This window comes from Pecten maximus, unplaced genomic scaffold (genome assembly GCF_902652985.1).
Source record: "Pecten maximus unplaced genomic scaffold, xPecMax1.1, whole genome shotgun sequence".
Lineage (NCBI taxonomy): Eukaryota > Metazoa > Mollusca > Bivalvia > Pectinida > Pectinidae > Pecten > Pecten maximus.
This window is the reverse complement of record NW_022979499.1, coordinates 1-22,265: the sequence shown is the minus strand read 5'-3', so window position 1 is coordinate 22,265 and position 22,265 is coordinate 1. Positions and strand designations below refer to the sequence as shown.

The 22,265-nt window shown below is 39.4% G+C and overlaps 1 protein-coding gene across 1 annotated transcript in view; it reads left to right on the top strand.

The window, feature by feature from the left end:
- The window catches only part of LOC117318752 (mdm2-binding protein-like), a gene marked incomplete at its 3' end in the record, with an annotated part of 32,373 nt that extends 10,448 nt beyond the window's left edge, over positions 1-21,925 (top strand). The window contains exons 5-12 of the mRNA XM_033873703.1: positions 123-171; positions 1,378-1,612; positions 3,799-3,858; positions 11,884-11,984; positions 14,877-14,940; positions 15,204-15,330; positions 19,644-19,949; positions 21,767-21,925. Of these exons, the coding sequence (XP_033729594.1) occupies positions 123-171; positions 1,378-1,612; positions 3,799-3,858; positions 11,884-11,984; positions 14,877-14,940; positions 15,204-15,330; positions 19,644-19,949; positions 21,767-21,925 (1,101 nt within the window). The remainder of the gene's footprint in view (positions 1-122; positions 172-1,377; positions 1,613-3,798; positions 3,859-11,883; positions 11,985-14,876; positions 14,941-15,203; positions 15,331-19,643; positions 19,950-21,766) is intronic.
- Between the last annotated feature and the right edge of the window lie 340 nt (positions 21,926-22,265).

Genomic DNA, 22,265 nt, shown 5'->3' with positions numbered 1-22,265 from the left:
TGAATTATCATTTAAATCAATATTGAATTATCACCTTCCCATCATCTTTAGGAAGAAACACATGTACGTATATAGTACCATGGTAACATTATTTATTGTACAATTTATTTCTTATTTTGCAGGAACTTTGGTTGATGTCATTCTAGAAATTCCTCAAGATCCCCAGGGAAGGTATTTCTACATATTTAACATACTGTAACAGGGACTCAGGTTGGGGTGGAAGCTACACTGGAAAGGGCCCTGAATGTTCTGATTATACTAAAAATGTAAACGTTATCTCTTTTACATTGGTTTCGTTTGTTTGGTTTAACGCCCTATTAACAGCCAGGGTCATTTAAGGACGTGCCAGGTTTTGGAGGAGGAGGAAAGCCGGAGTACCTGGAGAAAAACCACCGGCCTACGGTCATTGCCTGGCAACTGCCCCACGTAGGTTTTGAACTCTCATCCCAGAGGTGGAGAGCTAGTGACAAAGTGTCGGGACACCTTAACCACTCGGCCACCGCGGCCCCCTTTCATATAGTGATACAAGATATATTTACATATAGAATATATTACAATTTTTGCGACACAAGTTATATACCAACTTATATTAATCACTCTTGTTGGCATGGACGGAAGCACTTCATGTGAATAAACTGGTGTTCCTGGGGAAAACCCATGTGATCTGACAGGTGATCACGTACCTTTTCACGTCCGATCGGGGAATTGAACCCTGGCTGTCTAGGTGAAAGGCAAGTGTATTACCACTATGCCAGACCGATCACCCTACTATGAAATTACACATGTGTTTGAATATTCATATTTAAGCCAAATTCCCTTAATTTGAAATTTACTCCTAAAAGGGAACCCTATACAATGGAGTGATCAAGATTATTATATAATCCCTGGCAATTATGAGACATTTTGAAATTAATTAAATTTTTTTTATTGAAATTTTGAAATTCTGTTTTCAGGAAATGTGTAAGTCTGAGTGAAAAATGTTTCAGATCACAGACACTTTGCCAGGGATAACTCTGGAGGGGGCCATTTGCCCCATATTTTCCAAAATGGCCCACCAAAACTCACAAATTTCTTCAAATTTCTATGTTTTGGCCCATACGATTTCTGAAATCTTATCATAATGGCCCATTATTTTTGGGTCCAGTGTGAACCCTGCTTTGCATGTCACAATAGAAATAGTACCTGGGTACAATAGCAATAAATAAAAATGTGAGATATTTCTAATAAGTCACAACTGATTACATACTTGATATTTTGTAAATTATCTTTGATTTATAATCATTAATAATTTTTCAGCTGAATCCAAACACCATTTACAATAGAAAAACCTTTAAAAAAAATTAGAAAAACCTTACCTGGAATCTGTAAATATTTTAGCCCCGAGAGTGTACTGTCATTGTGTGGCGCCCTGGGTCATTTGAAAGAGTGGTTCAATGCCTCTGTTACCACGGTGATACAACCTGCCCTGCTGTGTGACCTTGACCCGCTTTTAGCAGACTGTCACCAACAGCTGTGTCAGTTCGTCAAAGCTAAGACAGTAGGCTGTTTTGAAGATTTCGAAAGTCACTGGGACGATGTGTGGCGAGGGAAAGTCTCTGTGATCGACAAAACAGTTAGTATGATAATCTGACACTAGGCCCATGGCTGGTAGTAATCCCATTCATATCTTTTAATATAGTTAAATGGCCAGTAATTATATAAGCCCATTGTCTGACTTTGAATGAGAGATTATGTGTATGCACCCGGCCTGAGCTTATGGTAGGATAAAAAATATTTAGATAAATATGAATTCATTTGGCAGACAAGGTGCTGCTCTACTATGCCTTATATTTGCATAATATTACAAGGGGAGCATTTATTATTCCCTTAATGGTAAAACCAGGGCGACTAATGGTTTTCTCCCGTCCGTCTGTCCGTCCGTTTGTCAGTCAATCCACTCAGTTTTCTACACTTTCTTTTAGCCATGCTTCAAGGTTCAATGTTGGTAAAAGTTGGTATGTAACTTCATTATGAGTACCTATAGATCAAGTTCTGGCAAAGGTCAAGGTCACTGTTACTATTGCTACTAGTAATGTCGTGTATAGCTTTAGTAATACCCAGCATGCTTGTTACAGTTAAGAGTCTCCAAAATGTTTTAAAATGTCTAATGGTTGATTATCTATGGACATTGTGAACTTGGCTTTTCAGAGAAAATGTCACTTGAAATTGCCCTTGAAGACTGGTAGTCTAATCTTCTATGCCCACAGAAAATTTGACGTTTTAGCTCATCATCATTTGAGAGAATGTTGTTCGAATCGTCCTGAATAATTGATAAGTCCATCTGTAAAAAATCCTTCTTATGGTTAATTCTTGAGAAAGACTAAAAGTGGATATTTTCAACTTAACCCTCGGTCCATAATTATGGCTGTTCTATTTTGAGACTTACTGGAAAAAGCATTGTGGATAAATATTTCTCAAATTACATAATCATGTAGGTGTCCCATATTGTGTCAGATTAGACAGGTTTATCTGTCCAGTATGTTGTGTCCCACATGGTGTCTGGTTAGAAAGTTGTATCAGCAGCCTTTGACACTAACTTTCCAGACCTTGGAGACCAACGGTCTCCTGATACTTAAATTCTTGGTGCCCTCCACAGAATCTTGGAGCCCACATTTTCAACAACAAAAAAATTATAAAAAGAAACTTATTTCATTTGTTCAAATATTTTATTATTTCATTTCTATGAGGAGTTTAAGACTTCCGTTGAAGTTCAATAAGGTCCTGGTTATTGGCCAGTTTATCCTCCTCCTCCTGTAGTAAACGACCCGGTTTCTCCATGTTTACGACACAGTGTACAGTACATGTGTACATCGTCGTAGCCCAACCAATTAAACTGTGTTTGCCAGGAGTTCTGGAACTTTCTTTTCTTTCTCGTATTGATGCTGTTGAACCCGTCGTTCCTTCGATGTCTTGGCTTTTTTCGGAGGAGGCGACAGCCCCAACCACCGATGCATCTCTGTACATGTACGCGTGTTGTTTACCCTAGGTCAATGCAAGTGAAGGTCACTTTCGCTTCGCGCCGACTTACCTTGGTCATATAGACGCTTGAAATAGTACTAGTTTATTGTCTAAAATTACATGCGTTCCAAATACTCTGGCGACCGGAAAGACGGGAGTACACAAGTGCAGTTTTACATGCGTGCAACACATGGGTATAAACGACTGACGAATATTGAAATTAAATCGACAACTTTTTGGGTACATTTTACTAAAAATTCCTACATTTTAAGAACACCTCAATGTAAAAATCTCAGTGCCCGACGGTCTCCAGGTAAGTGCAGTTTTTGGAGACCTCCAAATATTTTGGTGGACTCGGGCACCAGGTCTACCGTTAGTGTCGAAGGCTGATCAGATCAATATGTTATGTCCTACATGGGGTCAGATTAGACAGGTTTATCTGGCCAATATATTGTCCCACAGTGTCAGATTAGACAGGTTAATCTGACCAATATGTTGTGTCCTACAGGGTGTCAGATTAGACAAGGTAATGTGACCAATATATTGCCCCTCAGGGTGTCGGATTAGACAGGTGAATTTGTTCAACAACATTGCATCCCACAAGATTTTAGGTATGACAAGCTTCACTTATTCTTTTGACATAAACTTGAGAAAAGATTCGTGTAGCCGGGATTTTCCACCAGATATTATTCAAATTGTGTCTATAAACCAATAGGACAATGGGATTAAACAAAAGAGTTCAACTTTTAAGGAAAATTAACTAAACTGTGATGATTTATTTTATCTCTGATTTTGTATCAGGTACACAGAGGCTATGTGCTGCCTGGATTTGTACTGAAGAAGAGTGATCGATGTGATTTGGTAAGTATTTCTTGATTAATAGAATCTTCGCCTATCTTGTGGATTGCTTTGGTATATTTTGTTTAACGTCCTATGACAGGGCTCAAAGTGGTGCCTATTTTAGTGGCCATGGTGCCTTAAATTCACCATTGGTGACCAGTTATTGACCAATACGGCGCCTGCATGGCAACTAAAAAATTGTATAAATTTGCAATTTGGTTAATCTTTCAAAGGTTGCAGTCAATGCTAAAATGATGTTCACAATCAAAAAAGTTAGAGATGTTGTACTGATCTAAAGAATTTAAAAAGTTTTTTTTTAAATTTATGACATTGAGGCCAGGTGACTAACTTTTCCAATGGCCGTCTAGATTTTATGACTTGGTAGTCAAATAGGCCACCTGGTAAAAATATCCACTTTGAGCCCTGTATTTACAGCCTGGGTCATTTAAAGACGTGCCAGGTTTTGGTGGTGTAGCAAAGCCGGAGTAACCGGAGAAAAACCCATTGACCTACAGTCATTACCAGGCAACTGCCCCACGTAGGTTTTGAAGGACTAGTGATAAAGTGTCGGAACACCTTAACCACTCCGCCATTTTGGCCCCTCTATCTTTAACTTTTGAGGTGATATACTTGATTATCTACAGGGTTAGCACGGGCCTTGAGAAAGTCTTGAATTTCACCTTGGGCCTTGAAAAGCCTTGAATTTCACCTTGGGCCTTGAAAAGCCTTGCACATTGGTTTGCAGCCTTGAAAAAGCCTTGAGTATTAAGGTTTCATTAGGATAAGTGAAACCCTGGCCACTGATCATTTGGATTCAACTTTGTCCATGTCGCCTCCCCTACAGACGTTAATAATTACCATGTCAAGTTGTATTTTGATCAAGTGGATAGTTATAAGTTGTCTTTTTAGGTCATCTGACCCGAAGGGTCAGGATGACCTATAGTCATCATGCTTCGTCCGTCGTCCGCCGTGCGCCGTGCGCCGTCCGCCGTGCGTAAACTTTTCACATTTCAATCTTCTTCTCAAGTTCCACCAGTGGGATTAAGCTGAAACTTGCCTGAAATGATCCTGAGATGGTCCTGACCAAGTGTTGTTATTTTTCAGGTCAGTCCGAAATCCAAGATGGCCGCCATAGCCGCCATTTTGAAAACACATTTTAAACTTCTTCTCAAGTTCCACCAGTGCTGTTGGGCTGAAACTTGCCTGAAATGATCCTGAGATGATCTCCACCAAGTGTTGTTATTTTTAGGGTCGGTCCGAAATCCAAGATGGCCGCCATAGCCGCCATTTTGAAAACACATTTTAAACTTCTTCTCAAGTTCCACCAGTGCTGTTGGGCTGAAACTTGCCTGAAATGATCCTGAGATGATCCCGACCAAGTGTTGTTATTTTTCGGGTCGGTCCGAAATCCAAGATGGCCGCCATAGCCGCCATCTTGAAAAACACATTTTAAACTTCTTCTCAAGTTCCACTGGTGCCATTGAGCTGAAACTTGCCTGAAATGATCCTGAGATGATCCCGACCAAGTGTTGTTATTTTTTCGGGTCGGTCCGAAATCCAAGATGGCCGCCATAGCCGCCATCTTGAAAAACACATTTTAAACTTTTTCTCAAGTTCCTCTGGTGCCATTGAGCTGAAACTTGCCTGAAATGATCCTGATATGATCCCGACCAAGTGTTGTTATTTTTAGGGTCGGTCCGAAATCCGAGATGGCCGCCATAGCCGCCATCTTGAAAAACACATTTTAAACTTCTTCTCAAGTTCCACTGGTGCCATTGAGCTGAAACTTGCCTGAAATGATCCTGAGATGATCCCGACCAAGTGTTGTTATTTTTCGGGTCGGTCCGAAATCCAAGATGGCCGCCATAGCCGCCATCTTGAAAAACACATTTTAAACTTCTTCTCAAGTTCCACTGGTGCCATTGAGCTGAAACTTGCCTGAAATGATCCTGAGATGATCCCGACCAAGTGTTGTTATTTTTCGGGTCGGTCCGAAATCCAAGATGGCCGCCATAGCCGCCATCTTGAAAACACATTTTAAACTTTTTCTCAAGTTCCTCTGGTGCCATTGAGCTGAAACTTGCCTGAAATGATCCTGAGATGATCCGACCAAGTGTTGTTTTTTTTCGGGTCGGTCCGAAATCCAAGATGGACCGCCATAGCCGCCATCTTGAAAAACACATTTTAAACTTCTTCTCAAGTTCCTCTGGTGCCATTGAGCTGAAACTTGCCTGAAATGATCCTGATATGATCCCGACCAAGTGTTGTTTTTTTAGGGTCGGTCCGAAATCCAAGATGGCCGCCATAGCCGCCATTTTTGAAAAACACATTTTAAACTTCTTCTCAGTTCACTGCATTAGCTGAACTTGCCTGAAATGATCCTGAGATGATCCCGACCAAGTGTTGTTATTTTTCGGGTCGGTCCGAAATCCAAGATGGCCGCCATAGCCGCCATCTTGAAAAACACATTTTAAACTTCTTCTCAAGTTCCACTGGTGCCATTGAGCTGAAACTTGCCTGAAATGATCCTGAGATGATCCCGACCAAGTGTTGTTATTTTTCGGGTCGGTCCGAAATCCAAGATGGCCGCCATAGCCGCCATCTTGAAAAACACATTTTAAACTTTTTCTCAAGTTCCTCTGGTGCCATTGAGCTGAAACTTGCCTGAAATGATCCTGAGATGATCCTGACCAAGTGTTGTTATTTTTTCGGGTCGGTCCGAAATCCAAGATGGCCGCCATAGCCGCCATCTTGAAAAACACATTTTAAACTTCTTCTCAAGTTCCTCTGGTGCCATTGAGCTGAAACTTGCCTGAAATGATCCTGATATGATCCCGACCAAGTGTTGTTTTTTTAGGGTCGGTCCGAAATCCAAGATGGCCGCCATAGCCGCCATTTGAAAACACATTTTAAACTTCTTCTCAAGTTCCACCAGTGCTGTTGGGCTGAAACTTGCCTGAAATGATCCTGAGATGATCCCGACCAAGTGTTGTTATTTTTTCGGGTCGGTCCGAAATCCAAGATGGCCGCCATAGCCGCCATCTTGAAAAACACATTTTAAACTTATTCTCAAGTTCCTCTGGTGCCATTGAGCTGAAACTTGCCTGAAATTATCCTGATATGATCCCGACCAAGTGTTGTTATTTTTCGGGTCGGTCCGAAATCCGAGATGGCCGCCATAGCCGCCATCTTGAAAAACACATTTTAAACTTCTTCTCAAGTTCCACTGGTGCCATTGAGCTGAAACTTGCCTGAAATGATCCTGAGATGATCCCGACCAAGTGTTGTTATTTTTCGGGTCGGTCAATCCAATCCAAGATGGCCGCCATAGCCGCCATCTTGAAAAACACATTTTAAACTTCTTCTCAAGTTCCACTGGTGCCATTGAGCTGAAACTTGCCTGAAATTATCCTGATATGATCCCGACCAAGTGTTGTTTTTTTTCGGGTCGGTCCGAAATCCAAGATGGCCGCCATAGCCGCCATCTTGAAAAACACATTTTAAACTTCTTCTCAAGTTCCACTGGTGTCATTGAGCTGAAACTTGCCTGAAATGATCCTGATATGATCCTGACCAAGTGTTGTTATTTTTAGGGTCGGTCCGAAATCCAAGATGGCAGCCATAGCCGCCATCTTGAAAAACACATTTTAAACTTCTTCTCAAGTTCCACCAGTGCTGTTGGGCTGATACTTGCCAGAAATGATCCTGAGATGATTCCCACCAAGTGTTGTTATTTTTCGGGCCAATTCGAAATCCAAGATGGCCGACATAGCCGCCATCCTGAAAAACACATATTAAACTTCTTCCCAAGTTCCACCAGTGCTATTGAGCTAAAAATTGCCTGAAATGATCCTGATTTGATCCCGACCAAGTGTTGTTATTTTTCGGGTCGGGCCAAAATCCAAGATGGCCACCATAACCACTATTTTCAAAAACACATTTTAAACTTTTTGTCAAGTTCCACCTGTGCTGTTGGGCTGAAACTTGCCTGAAATGTTTCTGAGATAATCCCGACTAAGTATTGTTATTTTTTAGATTGGTCTGAAATGCAAGATGGCCACCATATTCGCCATCTTAAAAAACACATTTTAAACTTTTTCTCAAGTTCCTCTGGTGCCATTGAGCTGAAACTTGCCTGAAATTATCCTGATATGATCCCGACCAAGTGTTGTTATTTTTCGGGTCGGTCCGAAATCCGAGATGGCCGCCATAGCCGCCATCTTGAAAAACACATTTTAAACTTCTTCTCAAGTTTCACTGGTGCCATTGAGCTGAAACTTGCCTGAAATGATCCTGAGATGATCCCGACCAAGTGTTGTTATTTTTCGGGTCGGTCCGAAATCCAAGATGGCCGCCATAGCCGCCATCTTGAAAAACACATTTTAAACTTCTTCTCAAGTTCCACTGGTGCCATTGAGCTGAAACTTGCCTGAAATTATCCTGATATGATCCCGACCAAGTGTTGTTTTTTTCGGGTCGGTCCGAAATCCAAGATGGCCGCCATAGCCGCCATCTTGAAAAACACATTTTAAACTTCTTCTCAAGTTCCACTGGTGTCATTGAGCTGAAACTTGCCTGAAATGATCCTGATATGATCCTGACCAAGTGTTGTTATTTTTAGGGTCGGTCCGAAATCCAAGATGGCAGCCATAGCCGCCATCTTGAAAAACACATTTTAAACTTCTTCTCAAGTTCCACCAGTGCTGTTGGGCTGATACTTGCCAGAAATGATCCTGAGATGATTCCCACCAAGTGTTGTTATTTTTCGGGCCAATTCGAAATCCAAGATGGCCGACATAGCCGCCATCCTGAAAAACACATATTAAACTTCTTCCCAAGTTCCACCAGTGCTATTGAGCTAAAAATTGCCTGAAATGATCCTGATTTGATCCCGACCAAGTGTTGTTATTTTTCGGGTCGGGCCAAAATCCAAGATGGCCACCATAACCACTATTTTCAAAAACACATTTTAAACTTTTTGTCAAGTTCCACCTGTGCTGTTGGGCTGAAACTTGCCTGAAATGTTTCTGAGATAATCCCGACTAAGTATTGTTATTTTTTAGATTGGTCTGAAATGCAAGATGGCCACCATATCCGCCATCTTAAAAAACACATTTTAAACTTCTTCTCCAGTTCCACAGGTGCCATTGAGCTCGAAATTGGTGAGGATGTTAAGGAAGGAGGGCAAACAAAGTGTTGTTATTTTTTTGGCCTCGTAAAAACTTTGGCATGGCAGCAATGGCGGCCATTTTGTAACATGATTGCGCAATCATGGTTTTCCTGAACAACACCTATTTCAAACTTCTTCTCAAATTCCACACCGTGGGATTCAGCTCTAACTTACCAGAAATTATCCTTAGATGGTCCAGACCAAGTGTTATTATTTATTGGGTCGGTCAGAAATCCAAGATGGCCACCATGGCCAACAGTGCCATTATATACTTGCTACAGAGAATGCATACTACAATAATATAAGGGTTTTAATTTAGAGTCAGATGACCGTTAAGGCCCCTGGGCCTCTTGTTGTTCTATTGTTCCCTCTCAAGATGACTTAGATGATAGGAAAAATGAGCCTTGAATATGTAATTAAGACATTGAAAAGGCCTTGAATTTGGTTTGACAAAATCCGTATGAACCCTGATCTAACCCAAGGCTCTAGGTAGGGGATGATTGCTTGTCTCCCATGATACTTTTTCATTTCTGAAGTGTCCAGTTGTTCAAATATTTAAAAAAAATATTGTAATGTAACACAATGTTGTCCTGGCGTGGGGTTGACACGTGACAGAGAAATCTTAACAGGTAAATGGAGAGACAAATCTGTGAACAATGGGAGAAAAATCTGATCTCTCACTCCTGTGAATCTGACTTGAAGATGAGAATTTAGAGGGTTAGCTGATGTTTAAAATCTTATATTCATCTGAGGTGTGGTGATTTCTTTGTACAGAGGTGATTGATTCTGTTTCTCCCACACTTTCCTACCGTACATAATTCTCAAAGGTTCAATAACAATCCCAGTTTAACATTGTTTATATTTCTTACGATGAAGTTCTTAAAAATCTATAATGGTATGTATTTCACAAACTTATTGTAATAAAGTAGCAGTAATGTATTCTGACATCAGCATATTTTGTTAGCTATCTTTACGTTTAAAAAAATATAAATTTTTAGACTTAAGGTGGTCACTACTGAAGCAAATTCAGTTTTCAGATTAAATTGAACAGATTACAAATTAAAGATTGTCTATATCCCTAATTAAATTTCCTGTTATTCTGGGTTCCTAAAAATGTGAAATTTTATAAATATAGATGGAAATCAAAATTGTCCAAACGATGAGATAACATTCAAATGAGGCTCCCATATAAGGCTTTCCAATCCCACAATGCAGTGAAAAAGATAAAGCTCTGTTCACATGAAATTAAAATATTTATGTTTGGAGATAGCTTAAATATTTTTAGCCCACCATCTGATGATGGTGGGCTATTCAAATCGCCCTGCGTCCGTGGTCCGTGGTCCGTCCGTCCGTCCGTCCGTCCCTCCCTCCCTCCGTCCGTCCGTCCGTAAACAATTCTTGTTATCGCTAATCCTCAGAAAGTGCTGAAGGGATCTTTCTCAAATTTCATATGTAGGTTCCCCTTGGTGCCTAGTTATGCATATTGCATTTTGGGACCGATCGGAAAACAACATGGCCGACAGGCAGCCATCTTGGATTTTGACCATTGAAGTTTGTTATCGCTATTTCTGAGAAAGTACTGAAGGGATCTTTCTCAAATTTCATATGTAGGTTCCCCTTGGTGCCTAGTTATGCATATTGGATTTTGGGACCGATCGGAAAACAACATGGCCGACAGGCAGCCATCTTGGATTTTGACCATTGAAGTTTGTTATCGCTATTTCTGAGAAAGTACTGAAGGGATCTTTCTCAAATTTCATATGTAGGTTCCCCTTGGTGCCTAGTTATGCATATTGCATTTTGGGACCGATCGGAAAACAACATGGCCGACAGGCAGCCATCTTGGATTTTGACCATTGAAGTTTGTTATCGCTATTTCTGAGAAAGTACTGAAGGGATCTTTCTCAAATTTCATATGTAGGTTCCCCTTGGTGCCTTGTTATGCATATTGCATTTTGGGACCGATCGGAAAACAACCTAGCCGACAGGCAGCCATCTTGGATTTTGACAATTGAAGTTTGTTATCGCTATTTCTGAGAAAGTACTGAAGGGATCTTTCTCAAATTTCATATGTAGGTTCCCCTTGGTGCCTAGTTATGCATATTGCATTTTGAGACCAATCAGAAAACAACATGGCCGACAGGCAGCCATCTTGGATTTTGACAATTGAAGTTTGTTATCGCTATTTCTGAAAAAGTACTGAAGGGATCATTCTCAAATTTCATATGTAGGTTTCCCTTGGTGCTTAGTTATGCATATTGCATTTTGAGACCAATCAGAAAACAACATGGCCGACAGGCAGTCATCTTGGATTTTGACAATTGAAGTTTGTTATCGCTAATTCTCAGAAAGCACTGAAGGGATCTTCCTGAAATTTCATATGTAGGTTCCCCTTCGTGCCTAGTTATGCATATTGCATTTTGAGACCAATCGGAAAACAACATGGCCGACAGGCAGCCATCTTGGATTTTGACAATTGAAGTTTGTTATCGCTATTTCTCAGAAAGTACTGAAGGAATCTTTCTCAAATTCCATATATAGGTTCCCCTTGGTGCCTAAATCTTAAATTTTATATATAGGTTTCCCTTGTTTGAAAAGTACTAGAGGTTTCTTCTGAATTTACACAGATTAGTAAGACTTAGAAGAAGAGAAAAGTAGAGAAAAAATCAATCTGACATGGAACCTTTGAAGAACATTCAATGGTGGGCGCCAAGATCCCTCTGGGATCTCTTGTTATAAACCACTTTTAGCTTACTATTTTAAAACTGATGATTATACAAAAATCAACAACAGGGATTATTTGAGGGGATGTGTTTATTATTGGCAGGGGCTTATTTGTAGATAGATAAAGTAATAAGTGTATAATGTATTTGTAGGGTGAGGAGCCAAAGATGTTAGGCCGGATGTTGGATGTTCTGGATGAGGTTGCTGTGGGAACAATTCCTGCCTATATGTTTACCAAAGAGCGCTACAGCTTGTATCCTTGTATAACTATGGTTGTACCACTATCCAGTCAACACTATATGGTTGTACCACTATCCTACCAGCACTATATGGTTGTACCACTATCCAGTTAACACTATATAGTTGTACCACTATCCTACCAGCACTATATGGTTGTACCACTACACAGTCAACACTATATGGTTGTACCACTATCCAGTCAACACTATATGGTTGTACCACTACACAGTCAACACTATATGGTTGTACCACTATCCAGTCAACACTGTATGGTTGTACCACTATCCAGTCAACACTATATGGTTGTACCACTATCCTACCAGCACTATATGGTTGTACCACTATCCAGTCAACACTATATGGTTGTACCACTATCCAGTCAACACTGTATGGTTGTACCACTATCCTACCAACACTATATGGTTGTACCACTATCCTACCAACACTATAATATGGTTGTACCACTATCCTACCAACACTATATGGTTGTCCCACTATCCTACCAACACTATATGGTTGTACCACTATCCAGTCAACACTATATAGTTGTACCACTATCCTACCAACACTATATGGTTGTACCACTATCCTACCAACACTATATGGTTGTACCACTATCCAGTCAACACTATATGGTTGTACCACTATCCAGTCAACACTGTATGGTTGTACCACTATCCAGTCAACACTATATGGTTGTACCACTATCCAGTCAACACTGTATGGTTGTACCACTATCCAGTCAACACTATATGGTTGTACCACTATCCTACCAGCACTATATGGTTGTACCACTATCCAGTCAACACTATATGGTTGTACCACTATCCAGTCAACACTGTATGGTTGTACCACTATCCTACCAACACTATATGGTTGTACCACTATCCTACCAACACTATAATATGGTTGTACCACTATCCTACCAACACTATATGGTTGTACCACTATCCTACCAACACTATATAGTTGTACCACTATCCAGCCAACACTATATGGTTGTACCACTATCCTACCAACACTATATGGTTGTACCACTATCCAGTCAACACTATATGGTTGTACCACTATCCAGTCAACACTATATGGTTGTACCACTATCCAGTCAACACTGTATGGTTGTACCACTATCCTACCAACACTATATGGTTGTACCACTATCCAGTCAACACTATATAGTTGTACCACTATCCTACCAACACTATATGGTTGTACCACTATCCTACCAACACTATATGGTTGTACCACTATCCTACCAACACTATATGGTTGTACCACTATCCAGCCAACACTATATGGTTGTACCACTATCCAGCCAACACTATATGGTTGTACCACTATCCAGTCAACACTATATGGTTGTACCACTATCCAGTCAACACTATATGGTTGTACCACTATCCAGTCAACACTATATGGTTGTACCACTATCCTACCAACACTATATGGTTGTACCACTATCCTACCAACACTATATGGTTGTACCACTATCCTACCAACACTGTATGGTTGTACCACTATCCAGTCAACACTGTATGGTTGTACCACTATCCTACCTACACTATATTATTGTACCACTATCCTACCAACACTGTATGGTTGTACCACTATCCAGTTAACACTGTATGGTTGTACCACTATCCAGTCAACACTATATGGTTGTACCACTATCCTACCAACACTATATGGTTGTACCACTATCCTACCAACACTGTATGGTTGTACCACTATCCAGTCAACACTATATGGTTGTACCACTATCCAGTCAACACTATATGGTTGTACCACTATCCAGTCAACACTGTATGGTTGTACCACTATCCAGTCAACACTATATGGTTGTACCACTATCCAGTCAACACTGTATGGTTGTACCACTATCCTACCAACACTGTATGGTTGTACCACTATCCAGTCAACACTATATGGTTGTACCACTATCCAGTCAACACTATATGGTTGTACCACTATCCAGTCAACACTATATGGTTGTACCACTATCCAGTCAACACTGTATGGTTGTACCACTATCCTACCAACACTGTATGGTTGTACCACTATCCTACCAACACTGTATGGTTGTACCACTATCCTACCAACACTATATGGTTGTACCACTATCCAGTCAACACTATATGGTTGTACCACTATCCTACCAACACTATATAGTTGTACCACTATCCAGCCAACACTATATGGTTGTACCACTATCCAGTCAACACTATATGGTTGTACCACTATCCTACCAACACTGTATGGTTGTACCACTATCCAGCCAACACTATATGGTTGTACCACTATCCTACCAACACTGTATGGTTGTACCACTATCCTACCAACACTATAATATGGTTGTACCACTATCCTACCAACACTATATGGTTGTACCACTATCCAGTCAACACTATATGGTTGTACCACTATCCTATCAACACTGTATGGTTGTACCACTATCCAGTCAACACTGTATGGTTGTACCACTATCCAGTCAACACTATATGGTTGTATCACTATCCAGTCAACACTATATGGTTGTATCACTATCCAGTCAACACTATATGGTTGTACCACTATCCAGTCAACACTATATGGTTGTACCACTATCCAGTCAACACTGTATGGTTGTACCACTATCCTACCAACACTATATAGTTGTACCACTATCCAGTCAACACTATATAGTTGTACCACTATCCAGTCAACACTATGTTACAAGCGGTTTTAAACACGACGAAAACTCAGTCGATGGTTCACCATTTATTAAGTAGGTAAAAATAGACATAGAAATAGACAAATACAAATATACAGTAAAAACTCTCTCACACTCAAGGGAAACAACTTCTCAACCTTGACAAATATAATTTGGCTGAGTGTATAAATTGTATTTCCTTAGCGGTGTATACAGATGTTTGGCTGACTCGCATCCCCACTCCCTTGCCTTTATGGACCAGTTGACATCTGACCATGATGTAAGTGTTTCCTTCGATGAAAATTCCTGTACATATAAGGATGTCCTTTGTTTATAGCTTGGGTGGTTATTTAAAAAAAAAAAAATCACCGGGTAAAGGAGGTATCATACAAACAAAAAATTAAGGTATTTATTTAAGAAAATAAAACTACCTGTAATTTTTTTAGCTCACCTGCTTGAAGGGCAAGTGTGCTTATGATGTGGTGCGACTGATTTGTGATTGGACGATATAACTTTTCATTACTATTAAACTTTTTATTTCAGACTGGGATTGTGGCACGTCTGGCCAGTTATAGAAAACCATTGGACGACTGTTCAACCAATCACAATCGTTATCTGAACAGCACCACCTGGAAGGAGAGTATCATGGCTGACATCATGTTTGTGCAGGGTGAGGATGATATCTCGGGATATATATACAACAGTTTATGTATTACATAAAACAGGTATACAATGAGACAAATATCCCTTACGGGGCCCCATCAGCTGTAGGTCATGATGCAGATAAGTTCGGAATCAGTATTATAATTAAGTTAACTGGGTTTATTTCTTATATATTTATATAATTTAATTTTGCTTGTAACAAGCATTTTCATTGGCTCAAAAAATTATGTTATCATCTCATAACATAAAAAAAATAAAAGGAACTACTTTCAGCTATACTGGAAGTACATAATGTAAACAAGGTAAACAATATGGATGATCAAACCTGGTCAAGGGGAGACAACGACAACATACAGTAGGTCTAATATGGATGAAAAAAATTATTACAAACGAGCATCGCCGAATTTTTAAAGATTAAAATAAAATATATTAAAACAGATTGGTTTCAATTTTATTATTAATTTAATATTTTTTAAAGTAGAAAAGGGCGACACCTAGAAATCTGTCGTCTGCTTGAAAAAGTTTGATGATAAATACAGTATGGCTGCAGGTAGAACAAACTTTAATGTGGGAAATCCGTTATCAATACTTGGAATCACAGCTGATGATGGGGAAGAAGACATGGAGATTTCACAGGAGACTGCAGATTATTTGGCTGCTCTATTTGAGGAGAATTTTGAGGACCTAGGAGTAGGAGGATCGGTACAGGCCAGTTCAGTGGCGGCTCCCTCTGAAATCTTAAAGATGGAGGCCAACTTGAAAAATGATGCTTTTCAATTGGACACCTCGAGCTCTCGATTCCAAACAACTAATGAACACACATTAAAGGAAATAGAAGACTACCGACAGTCTAAAGCCACAAAAAGATCAACAAGCTGGGGAGTCAAGACTTTCCAAGGTAAGAAGTAAGAAAATTAACACCCCCCCCCCCCCCCCCCTTAAAAAAAGGTAAACGGACTGGCCAAGTGTCTACCGAGGGATACAAATTTACACACAGACCAGGACTCGAACCTGGACTTCCCATCGTTTAATGGACACTCTTCATTGAGTTATCTGCGTTTTATTCATACCGTACTCCTCGTTAACCGACAATTAGCCAGACCATTTATTTTAACGGATCCATTGATTTTTTTTCCAGAATGGTGCGTGGAAAGAGAGGGGACAGAGACCGACCTAGCCACAATAAATCCCAATCATCTCAATGAAAAATTGAGAGTATTTTATGCGGAAGCCGCCCCAAAAAATATTGAAAAAAGATCCCGGGAAATGCCGGCAAAACAAGCTGCCGAATATCACAAAAATACATTAAAATCATTAAGGGCTGCTATCAACAGACACCTACAAGATTTAGGTAGAAATATCGATATAGTTCGCGATCGCGACTTCAGAACGTCCAACAACATGTTGGATGGAAAGTTGAAGATGAACATGAAAGAAGGAGTTTCGAGACCAACTTCTCACAAACCTATCATAAATGAGACTGACATAGAGAAAATTGCCACTTACCTCCACTCTGATGAAAATCCCGTGATTTTATTAAGACTCCGTGTGTGGTACAATTTATCCGTTCACTTCGTGTCCAGAGGGTTAGAATTCCATAATCAGCTGACCCTGGATTCATTCGAATTCAAATATGATGAAAACAACTTGGAATACGCAGTTTTAAACCACAAAACAAAACAAAAAAATCGTTCTGGTGGTCTACAAAGCAGCGAAGCCCCAGCTGATAAACGAATGTATGCGACGGGCGATCCACGTCGTTGTCCTGTAATGTCACTCAAACAGTTAATCCAGAGAACTGATCCTGAGGCCTTGTCGCTATTCAACCACTGTAATAAAGATGCAGTAAAATATCCAGAGTCGTCTGAGATATGGTACACAAAAACTCCCGTCAAACAGTATCAATTTACGAGATTTATGGGCGACATCTCCAAAAACGCTCAATGTTCGCGCTCATACACAGCACATTGTCTACGTGCTACTAGCATCCAAAAACTCAACGACGCTGGTTTTGAACTGCGCCATATCATGTACATGACAGGTCACAAGAACGAGGGGTCTATTCGTAGTTACAACAGGGAATGCTCCACAACACAAAAGATGGAAATGAGCAATGCACTTGCCTCCGTGATCCACGCTAGACCTGATGATCAAAATCGTTCCGCTTTGTGCACCCCCGCTGACCTCGCCGTCGACAAACAACAATCAACACATCCTGTCCAATATTCTCAGTTTCCTGAACCAATTATGTCACAAACTCGGTTCTCTAGTAGTGTGTTGTCGTCTGGATTGATGAGTAACTCAAGTTTCAACAACTGTACATTCAATTTCGGAAAGTAAATCCTAACGTAGCATGTCGATGACTGTGTTCACATTAGTCGTCGCTTCCTGTGAATGAAACCACGCCAGAGTTTTCGCGCGATCTGATTGGATGGTAGGAACTAAACAACTGTTTTCATTGGTTGACTGTGACGTCAGCGGAGTAATCGTTGTTTACATTTATCGATGTGTTTTAAATATATGGAGCAAAATAAACATGTTTAACTTAATGAAAATGTTTCTTATCGTTGTTAATTAAATTATAAGGGTTAACTGTAATATTTTTTTTACGTTATTGAGCAATAACACAAAAAACTGGGGTGTTCTCTTTTCATAATTTAATTTTGTATGAAACACGCATTTTCATTGGCTGAAATAATTTTGTTATACCTCCATAACAAAATTGTTGACGTTGCGAAATGTAACGTCATTTTTGATTGGCTGATGACGTTGCGTAATAATTTATCACAGAAAAGAGTTCACCAAAGAAAGTGAAATATCTTGGTGTGTATAAGAAGAAATTAAATTATAAGAATTAACATTAATTATTTTTTCTGTTATACAGTCATAACATAAAAAAAACTGGAGTGTACTCTCTTCATAAACCGCTTCGCGTCTTTGTCTTATACACATCAAGATATTTCACTTTCTTTGGTTCCACTGTATTACTGTAATTTTACTAATGGCCTTAGGGGCCTTGCTTTACGTGTGGGTTCATTTTCATTATTTCGTTTTCTGTCTGTCATCTGCTGTTGTCCGTCTGTCGGTCCTTCTGAAATTCATTAACTTTTTCTTTAAACAACTTTTAATTATTAAGGACTGTTTAGTGCAGGGCCCTGATATCATTATGATACTATACTGAGATGAAGCTTGAGAAGTATACAAAAGATATGTCCTTGACACATATTCAAGGTCAATGTTGTTAAATCCCAAAAATAAGCAGTAGTTTTGATCTTTTCAGTAAAAGTTTCAAAGCTTATTTTTCAAGACCGGCTTATTCCCAAGATAAGCAAAGAGAGTGTTACATATAACTTACAGCCTCAAAGGCCTATGGTTAAACAAAAGATTGCTTATTATACCCCCGCCATGAAATGATTTGGGGGAGAGGATATATAGTGTTACCCATGTAATATTGCTATTTATACCCCCGCAACGAAGTTAGGGGGGTATACTGGAATCAGGTTGTCTGTCCATCGGTCCGTCTGTCCGTCTGTCTGTAGACACATTTTGTCCGGACAACTCCTCCTAAACCGATGGACCGATTCGAATAAAACTTAATACAAATAATAATGATCATGTGTAGATGTGCATGCCACTTTCTTTTCCTCAAAATTTTGGTTGCTATGGCAACTGATCACTATAAACAGGTTTTCCGATAAGAACAATAACTCTAAGTTTGTCTGGACAACTTCTCCTAAACCGAAGGGCCGATTTCAGTGAAACTTCACACAAATATAGAGGACCATGTGTATATGTGCATGCCACTTTCTTTTCCTCAAAATTATGGTTGCTATGGCAACTGGTCACTGAATTCTCTCTATTGTGAACAACACATATTTCAGACATTCTGAATTTCAGAAATATTGTCATGGATGGGTTATCTTAGTTAGCCTCTAATTAACAGTTCCAATTCACCATTGACTTGTGCAGATTGCGGGGGTATTAGTCAGCCATCCTGGCGACAGTTCTAGTTTCATGTAAGACTGACTTATTTACAAGATACTTTGCCCTGGAGACTGACTTATTTACAAGATACTTTGCCCTGTAAGGAATCCTTGGCTTATTTTTAGCATATAGTGGTGTTAAATATAACGTTAGCCAAAGGGGAAAAATGTTTGTTTGTGTACACTAACATTATCTGACATTTTTGGCAATTCTAAGGAATTACTGTTAAGATCATCATGGTCAATTATTTTCCTAAGACATATGGTTTTATCTATTTCTACCTGACCTTAGATTTCAAATATAAGGAGAAACAAACTTTTTATTTTGTGATTTTAGAGCCAGAGGAAGAATTACTTAGCGGGTACAGCTACCTCCATTTCCTTATCACATCGCCACGGCAACCGTCCAAACAACAAAGTTTGACTGTGACCAGACTGTGTCCCCCGGAAGCTTTGAATGGGTCTTTGATGACTATGCTGTTTAAGAATGCAGTACGGCCTTGTGATGAGGCTAGTTTTGCTGACGGTGACCTGAATCCTAGCGATATTTTGTCAGAGCTACCTGCCCTTGACGCAGACACCTTGGAGGAATTTAACAACATTTTGTGGCAGAAACAGACAGAATTACTACACCAATGGCTGAGTAGGTTTTAAATTAAATGACATGTATACATTGACACCATCATAATGATCCCCATGATTTAAGATCAGAAGGGGTTATTGTTATGAAAGATCAGAAGGGGATATTGTAATGAAAGGTCAGAAGGGGTTATTGTTATGAAAGATCAGAAGGGGATATTGTTATGAAAGATCAGAAGGGGATATTGTAATGAAAGGTCAGAAGGGGTTATTGTAATGAAAGGTCAGAAGGGGTTATTGTAATGAAAGGTCAGAAGGGGTTATTGTAATGAAAGATCAGAAGGGGTTATTGTAATAAAAGATCAGAAGGGGTTATTATTACGATGATCAGAGATCAGAAAGCGATATTGTTATGAAAGATCAGAAGGGATATTGTTATGAAAGATCAGAAGGGATATTGTAATGAAAGGTCAGAAGGGGTTATTGTTATGAAAGATCAGAAGGGGTTATTGTAATAAAAGATCAGAAGGGGTTATTGTAATAAAAGATCAGAAGGGGTTATTGTAATGAAAGATCAGAAGGGGTTATTGTTACGATGATCAGAGATCAGAAGGGATATTGTTATGAAAGATCAGAAGGGGATATTGTTATGAAAGATCAGAAGGGGATATTGTTATGAAAGATCAGAAGGGATATTGTAATGAAAGATCAGAAGGGGATATTGTAATGAAAGATCAGAAGGGGATATTGTTATGAAAGATCAGAAGGGATATTGTTATGAAAGATCAGAAGGGATATTGTTATGAAAGATCAGAAGGGATATTGTTATGAAAGATCAGAAGGGGTTATTGTTACGATGATCAGAGATCAGAAAGCGATATTGTTATGAAAGATCAGAAGGGATATTGTTATGAAAGATCAGAAGGGATATTGTAATGAAAGATCAGAAGGGATATTGTAATGAAAGATCAGAAGGGATATTGTTATGAAAGATCAGAAGGGGATATTGTTATGAAAGATCAGAAGGGGTTATTGTTACGATGATCAGAGATCAGAAAGCAATATTGTTATGCCTATTAGAGATCAGAAGGCGGGATTTTTATGTAGATGAGAGATCAGAAGGCAAGATTTTTATGCTGATCAAAGATCTCAGAAGGGGATATTGTAATGCCACTATCCGTCATTTCATCTGTCTGCAGCACAATTTCCAAAGAATAACACAAAATTTTAGTTTTTAACTTCATACACTGCTTTCTTATCAGGACTGCTTGCTTAGAATTTTTTGGTCAAAAGGTCAAATATTAAGGTCATTTACTATGAATAGAAAATTGGTTTCGGACTCTTACACAGTGCTTCCCTACTCTTGGATTTCAAGTGAAAGTTCAAAGGTGAAGGTCACTGTTCATTAATAGAAACTTTGTTTCTGCGCAATGACACAAGTTTCATCGGTCCAATTCTTCCGTATGGATCACTATTTCTGCAGAAAAACACAGGATCAAGTGGACTGATCAAAGTCAAACTTAACAGCTTTCTAATCGGAATTAATTAAGTGTTTGTACTTTGTAGTTGTTTTTGAGATGAAAAAGGCCAAAAGTGCAATCATGGTTTTCCTGAACAACACCTCTTTTAAACTTCTTCTCAAGTTCCACCAGTGGCATTTAACTCAAACTTGGCTGCAATGATCTAGAGATGATCTTGACCAAGTGTTGTTATTTTTCTGGTTGGTCCAAAATCCAAGATGGCCACCATGGCCAACAATAGCACTATACTGTTGCTACTGAGTATGTACACTACGATAGTACAAATGTCTTTAGAGTCAGATGAGCATTAAGCCCCATGGTCTTCTTGTCTAATTGTGAGATATGATTTCTGTATTTTCAGGAGAAAGAGGTCAAGGTCACAAGGTCAAGCTTAGTGAGGTCAAGGATTTCTTTGCAAACATCTATACTGATCTCCGAGACAGCTTGTGGTGTGACTTACCAAAGTTTCAACCAAGCTTTGAATCTCCTCCCACTTTGCAGGCAAACGGTGCTTTATCAGGTAGGTTCCTGTTGGTAATCAGTCTGAATTTTACAGTAATCTGTGTAGGTGTGACCTCTAATCTCTATAAAATCCTGAACTTATAAGACGTTTTAAAACAGTTTCATCTAGACAATTTGGTATAGCAGCCATTCAGCAGTCAATTTATTGCTTTTGAGTGAACGCAGGAAAAAACAAAAAACAAAAACAAAACAAAAAAACAGACAAATCAGGGACACACCTCCTTGTGACATTTCTTTATACCACTACGCTTTGAGCATTTAAAATACAAAAAGAAACTGATTACTCTAATAAACACATGATCAATCATTGAGTGTCTCAGTCAACATCAGTGGAAATG